The sequence below is a fragment of the Pelophylax lessonae genome (assembly GCF_965119305.1).
Source record: "Pelophylax lessonae genome assembly, chromosome: 12".
Taxonomy (NCBI): domain Eukaryota; kingdom Metazoa; phylum Chordata; class Amphibia; order Anura; family Ranidae; genus Pelophylax; species Pelophylax lessonae.
The window spans coordinates 145,314,713-145,322,478 of record NC_138779.1 but is presented as its reverse complement, the minus strand read 5'-3'; the positions used below and the strand labels follow the sequence as shown (position 1 = coordinate 145,322,478).

The 7,766-nt window shown below is 42.8% G+C and overlaps 1 protein-coding gene across 2 annotated transcripts; it reads right to left on the bottom strand.

Annotated features, from left to right (window-relative positions):
- Positions 1–319: 319 nt before the first annotated feature.
- LOC309567758 (uncharacterized protein) lies at positions 320–6,112 on the bottom strand (the record flags this gene model as incomplete). 2 transcript variants are annotated; one of them, XM_082273203.1, is made up of 4 exons in its annotated part: positions 320–595; positions 1,520–1,689; positions 2,634–2,811; positions 4,087–4,209. In XM_082273203.1, the coding sequence occupies 4 exons, from the start codon at positions 4,207–4,209 to the stop codon at positions 365–367; spliced, it is 702 nt and encodes a 233-aa protein (XP_082129329.1). In that variant the 3' UTR covers positions 320–364. The 2 variants fall into 2 exon arrangements, with proteins under 2 accessions (XP_082129329.1, XP_082129330.1); XM_082273204.1 differs by lacking the exons at positions 2,634–2,811; positions 4,087–4,209 and adding an exon at positions 5,842–6,112 and having other exon boundaries at positions 350–595.
- Positions 6,113–7,766: the final 1,654 nt, after the last annotated feature.

The following is a 7,766-nucleotide window of genomic DNA, read 5'->3' as shown; positions in this document are numbered from 1 at the left end:
ACACTGGCAGAGAAGGGGTTAACATCAGGGCGATCAAAGGGTTAAATGTGTGCCTTGGAAGTGCTTTCTGTGTGGAGGAGGTGCTCTGACTGGGGGAAGACTTAGCAGGAACATAAGATCTCCATCTTCCCCTCTGACAGAACGGCGGTCTGCCTGGTTTACATAGGCAGACCTCCATTATGCCGCTCTGCTGAACAATCGCGGACTGCCTGTGAACATCGGGTGCGCACCCCAGACGCTGTGCACAAAATCATATAGGTACGTGAATTGGAGCAGAAGAGCAATGCCCCGCAGTATATGTATGTGGGGTGGTCAGCAAGTGGTTAAATAAGATACTTCATTTTGACACAACACTAAAATTGGCTTACTGTCTACCTGTCAAAGCTGATGTTTTCACTGGGTCTAACTGCACCCGCTTCTCTCCATCTGTCAGCCGCTTAGAAGCACCACCTTTAAAGTTACTTTTTAATAGGGTTTCCGTGTCAAATAAACACACAAGAACAGCTCTAACAAATGCTGAAGCAGTACGACATTGATGTGCTGCAGTCCACTGCGGTACAGACAAGTACACACCAGTTCCAGGATGCAGCTCCATCTGCAATGAGATAAATGGCGTATTAGGAACTAGATACTTCTTTAAATTTAAATGACAGAGTTTTTAAAATGAACGATTAACAATTCTGCAAACAATGTGGAATGCAAGATATTGAAACCTTCAAAACAAAATGTTAAAGAAGCCTGGTTCTCAGGTTGTGGATAGTGAACCAACGTTCAGTGGATCACCACATGCCTTCCACTGCACTAGATGAGGTTCCTTAGCCTCCCCATAGCACACTGTCAAGTTTTCACACTGAGCTGCCATTCAGAATATTTTTACCAAAGTGTCAGTTTGCAGTGGGGTGGTGTTATGGCCATGAGAGAGCTCCACCCATATGTGCATTGCATACAGCTCCATCACATGCCCTGTGGAGACTGGTGCCCGGACCAGAGCTACACCGCATTCTTGCTCTTAGCACCTATATGGTGCATGCAAGGGAGCTGTACAAGTAATGCACATATTGATGTAGCTTATTTATAGCACAACAAACCACGACCCAGCCCTGTGTGATTATTTTAGTTTACCATGCAATTGCACCTACCACGCATTCTGATGTGGGAAGTGCATTTCCATTTATTTGAATGGCACCCCAAATGCACCTCCCACACACAGTTTGATAGCCCGCAACGCAATGCTGTGCATGCTTGTGTGGTGCAATTTGGGTCATCAGGTGTTGACCAAGGATGAATGTCGGTCCTGAGGTCTCATAGGTTGAGAACCACTGTTATAGAAAATGCAATAGCAATTTGAATCTATCTCTGCATGTTTTCTACTTTATACATTTCTTCTTGGTGAATAAATTGAGGGAGCTTTAAACTTGCTAATGTCGTCTTGCATGATTTTGTCATGTGCAACTAATTTCAAATAGCACTTAAAAATAAATCCCCCCGAATATTCAAGTGTGGGAAAAAAGAAGACAACCTGTTTAGGTCTAGAGTACGATGCTTGACAAGGAGATGAGCTCAACTCTTCAGATGAAATGGATGCTGATGCATACGATGCCCCCACACAGGATGAACTGCCACCTTCATTCTTCAGTGCTATCAGCTGCGCTGTTGTGTTTTTCAGTGTATCTAATACACCAGGCAGCTCTATGGAAATGCATTAGTTTAGTTACAAATACTTTTAAGAAGCAATCTATTTTCTCACTATATCTATTCATTTGTTAGAAATTGATTACTTATGTAAAATGTATCTATATATGATTAGAGGGTTTCCTCCAGTATGCTGCTGGCTCCCCACTAGACCACTAGATCAAAAATATTTCAGTAGGGTTTCCCAAGGTAAAAGTGAGCATGTCCCACAAAATACAAACTTACATGTGCAGTATGTAGTTACCACAGTGCACTTACTGATACTATAAAGAACGCAGTACAGTAATCGAACACCTAACTATCCCCGAGGTACTGTTGTTTCTGGTTGATTGAGAGCTAATAGTAACTCTCGAGCAACCCCCCCCCCATGACATCCTGTTCCCCCTCTCTCCCCCCATGGCCTGACTGACCTGCTGACAAGCTTCCTCAGCCAACAGGTGAATGTAAGCAGCTGGGAGCAATAGTGAAACTGCTATTGGCCATTTCAAATTACAATAGCCAACAACAGGCTGGCTATTGTACCTGAACAGAGGAGTGGACCAGAGAGAGAAAGTTCTCGGATTCACCTCTCTATTTAGTGGGCGGGCATAGCCAGCCTGCTAGTGTAATTTTAAATAGCCAATAGCAGGCTGGTTTGCAGGTTGCTTGAATGACAGATAATGGGGAGTTTACAGTATGAATATAATAAATGTCACAAACTTGTGTGCCATTGCTAATCATGATCAAGAGTTCTCTTTGTCAAATATTTCCACACAAAAACATATTCCAGTGGAAATAAAAAATTTGGATCTAGGTGTAGACTAGCAGAATGAGAAGAAAATACATAACCCACAGATTACCAGAATAATTGGGCAAAATTATGTTTGGTCATTTGTGTCCATTTTCTGCCTGCCTTTCAGAAATGTACCTACCTAGCTAAGAGTTAGGTTGTATTGACTTGCCTGTAACAATTAACTGTCTCAGTTGTTGGTTTTCTTCTTCCAAGTGCTTAATCTGGTTTTCCATTTTCCTAAATGTTCCTGCGGCTTCATCCTCGTCTTGCTTATCTTTCATAGCATCAAGTAACTGCCTTGCAGCAGCTGTTTCTGCCTGTCTGCGTATTGTTTTCTGTGATTTAGCCTACAACATTTTGAGAATAGTCACTAACACAAAGGAACATGTCATATTACAAACTTAAATTTAGGATTAATACAATTATCAGTAACAAATCTAGGATATAGCCCCACAATTTACCACTAAAACAATGTTCTCAGGGGCAGACTGACACAGATCACATTATTAGTAATGGCAGCAGCATTAGATGTGCACATGCTATGGTTGGGATAAATGTTGGGATTCATTAATCGACTGATTTGGTTGCCCTGCTCTTTCATAATTCTTACAGTGTTGTATAAAAGTACCCAGGGCCATATTTATTGATTAGATCATGGGCACATATTTTCTTGGGTCCCCTTGCCCCATACCCACCATGCCCAGCCCCTACTCGACACACCCCCACCATGCAATTCCTATTTCCACCCCAAAATTCCAAAAAAAAAAAAAGGGAGAGATGACCCCTCATGAGATGTGAACCTGTGCAAGATGTCACGCAGTCATGCTACATGGTGTATGACAGGGGTGGAACAACACTATGTGATGCCAATAGCATAGTAAACAGAATGGTGTGACCTATGCAGAGGTGGACTGGCAACACATATACTAATCCATACCATCCTCCCTCCTGTAACATCCTCCCCCAGTGTGGGGGTGTGCTGTGCCACCCCCCCCCCCACACTGTACCATGCTCCCTGCTGTATTGTACCACCTCCCCCCCCCCGTACTGTGCCATCCTTCACACCTGGCATGCATCATTCTTCCTCCACACTGTGCCATCTCCCTCAACCCCCATACTTTGCTATCCTTCCCGGTCCTGTATCATCCTTCCTTCTATGCTTCCCAGCCAAATGTCATTCTCTTAGACAGTTGTCTCAGCTCCACACTGTCTCCTTGTAAATCACATGCAAAGCAGCCAGTGTCACAGAAAATGGCAGGCCTGGGATCAGAGAGAGGTCAAAGCAGCTCTCAGGGCAAGACACACCACTTTTTCACACAGCGGAGCCTGCCAACAGTGCAGGAGAAAGTTTAGTATGCATTCTCTGTGGACAAAGCAGAGAACAGGAGCAGAGATGCACAGCACAGCCAATGTTCCTACAGTGACAGGTCCCCTCCCGGCTGAACGTTCAGTCCACCCTTGCACGTGTATATCTTTTGAGTGCTCAAGGGGCAGCTGCTTTGTTCCTCAAAACAATGACTGGGACTGGGGCAACTGTCCCTTTTGCCCTAAGTGAAAGACAGTCTTTAAAGTTCTTATGCTAAAGAAGAGTATCAACCCTACATTAATAATAAAGGCTGTACCTGAACATATACAGGGGTAGATTCGTCCTCTGATGTTGATAATTCTTCTAATCTTCTTTTTGAAATTCTTTTTTCGCTCAAAGGTTTTTCTTTTTTGGCAACAAGGCAATTTAGTTTTCTCATTAGTGAATGTTCTCGATCTAAAAACAAAAAGCATTATACTTTAATCAGAATCAAGACTTTAAATATCTTTATTTAGTAAAAATGTTATAAATTTTTCATGCTTGCACCACATATCTGCAACAAATATCCAGTGTTATTGGTCACATTTGATGTTTTTAAAATTATATTCTAGAGGAAATATAAATAATCAGAATTTTACAGGTCTTTTTCTTAGGAGGCCTAAATACTGTCCATACTAAACTTCAGTCTTTGTGTGTTTTTTCCATTAAAATGTCTAGTGTTATATGGTATTGGATGGACTGAATCGTTACCCAAGTGCACAGCTACACTTAACCACTTGCCGACCGTATACTCGGTACTTGATCCTGCACTTCTGGGTCTGGGGTGTGCACACGCGCTGCCGGCGACCCCCTTCCACTGTGATTGGACAAGGCAGGATCCAATCAGTGGGTCCAGCGGACTTGATGTCTGACAGGACCCGCCGATTGTTCAGGACAGAAGCAGAACAGTGGTCAGAACAAGGCAGACTGTCGTTCTGTCAGAGGGGAAAGTAGTGATCCTGTGTTTCTGCAAATCAGGAACACAGATCTCTGCCTTTCCATAGTACAAGCACCTCCCCCACAGTAACCAAGCACATATTAGGCACACATTTAACCATTTGATTGCCCCTAATGTGAACCCCTTTCCTCTCCAGTGTCATTAGTACAGTAACCGTGCATATTTTTAGCATTGATCACTGAAATAAGGTTACTGGTCCCCCCAAAAAAAAAAAAATTAGTGTCCGATTTGTCCGCCGCAACATTGCAGTTCCGCTATAAGTGGCTGATCACTGCCATTGCTAGTAAAAAATAAATACATTTCCAAGGTTTGTAAACACTATAACTTTTGCAAAAAACCAATCAATATACACTAATTGGGGTTTTTTTCTGTACCAACAGAATACATATTGGCCTAAATGTATGAAGAAATTTGATTTTTTAAATTTTTTTACTGGCTATGTTTAGGAAAGTAAAAAATATTGTTTTTTTTTTTTTTAAATTGTCGGCCTTTTTTTTGTTTAAAGTGGGAAAAAAATAAAATAAAATATCAGAGGTCGTCAAATACCACCAAAAGAAAGTATATGTGAGAAAAAAAGGACATCAATTTTAGTTGGGTACAGTGTTGCACGACCGCGCAATTGTTAGGTAATTTTTCTGGGAAAAAAAAAAGGCTGGGCAAATATGGCTTAAAGAGAAAGAAAACTTCCTCTTCAGACATTTACCTACAGTGAAAATATCTCCTAACTGTGTACCGTTAAGAAGATATCACTGGCACATGCGCTCTGAAAGAGTGGCCACATGGTGCCGTTCTTTCAGAGTCCCGTGCCATAAACTGCTGCTCCCGCGCACATGTGGAAGTGACGTCATTGTGGCTCTGACCAATCACAGCGCCAGAGCCCCACAAGCCTGGAAGAAACTCTGAGAAAATTGTGAGCGGTGGCTGCTGGAACAGCTTCGTTCTAAGGTATTACATAATGCCTTTGTCTTACCGAGTTTTTTTCTGAGTTTACAACCTCTTTAATCTAGCTGAGTGAATTGGTAACCCCTAAAGCATTCTTCTAGTATAGCAGATATATTAAATATATTAATTTACCATCCACATCCAATAGAGTCGCTTCATAGCAAGGCCAACCTCCTGGAGGGCATTTTCCTTGTCGCCATTCCATCATATACGTTTCCTGCCCAGTGATGGTATCATTTTCTTTATAGCCCCTGATCCAGTCACATTTAATCACGCTGTATGTATGTGCATCATCACCTTCTTCCCATCGCACCAAAGCAAATCTTGTCATTGTGCGCAGTGCAGTCCAAACTTCAATGATGCTAAAATAAAACAAAGACCTTGTGGGACACAATTTAATAATGTGATATGGTGATATGGTGATCTTCACCTTTTTTCCACTTGCAAGAAAGGCCATGGTTTTTACTTAATTTGGCAGCCTGACTATTTTTAGTCTCGGTTCACACTGGGGTGACTTGTTGCGCTCCATTAAGTGCAATGAAACTGTTGTAATCTGATCGCCCCAAGTTAGAAAAAGGTTTCTGCGCTACTTGGGGGCAACTTTAGAGTGTCTTGCATTAACTTCTATTGAAGAAATAGTTTGCAAGCTGCGCTGTAATCGCACTGTATGGGGTGGCTTCACCGTCTGGCGACTTTGAAGCCGCCTCAGTGTGAACCAAGCCTTAATGGGTTAGTTCCTGTGATGTTAAAAAAATAAATAAAAAAAGGATCAGTGTCCTGTGTCCATTTTTATTAGTATGATATATTTTAGCAGAAAAAAAAAAACTGTGCATATATAAAATGTCCTCCACCAGTGGGTAATATGGGCTTGCTTGTATTTGTAGTGCACTCATCCTTCCAACAGTATACCACTCTCACCTCACAAGATGGACCAAATGAATATCAGGTCAAACACTCTTTTACATAGGGTTTTCATGCTCTTTTGTATGTATCCTTAAAGGTTAATAAGGATCTCTCATTATTGGTAGTGATGTCGCAAACATAAAATGTAATGTTCGCGAACCGGCGAACCGCCATAGACTTTAATAGGCAGGCGAATTTTAAAACCCACAGGGACTCTTTCTGGCCACAATAGTGATGGAAAAGTTGTTTCAAGGGGACTAACACCTGGACTGTGGCATGCCGGAGGGGGATCCATGGCAAAACTCCCATGGAAAATTACGTAGTTGACGCAGAGTCGGGTTTTAATCCATAAAGGGCATAAATCACCTAACATTCCTAAATTGTTTGGAATAACGTGCTTTAAATCATCCAGTGTGTGTATACGATCAGGTATGATGTTGCATCGATCAGGTAGTGTAAGGGTTACGCCCGCTTCACAGTGACAGACCAAACTCCCTCGTTTAACGCACCGCAAACAACCGCAAACAGACCAGAACCGACCAAAATGGGACAGGAACTGGGCTTTAAGGGTTAGGGTTAAGGTTAGAGGGTTAGGGTTATGGTTAGAGGGTTAGGGTTAGTGTTAGGGGATAGGGTTAGGGTTATGGTGAGATACTTAGGGTTAGAGTTAGTTACCCTACCCCTACCCCTCTAACCTTAAAGAGGAAGTAAAGTAAAAAAAAAAAAAACCGAGAAAAAAAAAGCCCTGTAAAGAGAAAGGCATAATGAGCTAGTATGCATCGCATACTAGCTCATTATGTAGTACTTACCTTAAAACGAAGCCCCCGCCGTGCCGCCACCTCAGCGACAGGACGGCGACATGTCCTGCCGTCCCGCTTCCGGGTTCGCGTCCTCCGGCCATCTGATTGGCCGGAGGCGCGACTACATCACTTCCGCGCATGCGCGGGAGCCGCCGTTCACGGCACTGAGCTCTGAAGGAACGGCACGGATGGCCGTTCCCTCAGAGCGCCTGCGCCGATGACGTCATCGGCAGTTTGCGCTGTAAATATCTCCTAAACGGTGCAAGTTTGGGAGATATTTATAGCACCTATAGGTAAGCCTTAATATAGGCTTACCTATAGGTAAAAGTTATACAACCTCTTTAACCGTCTAAC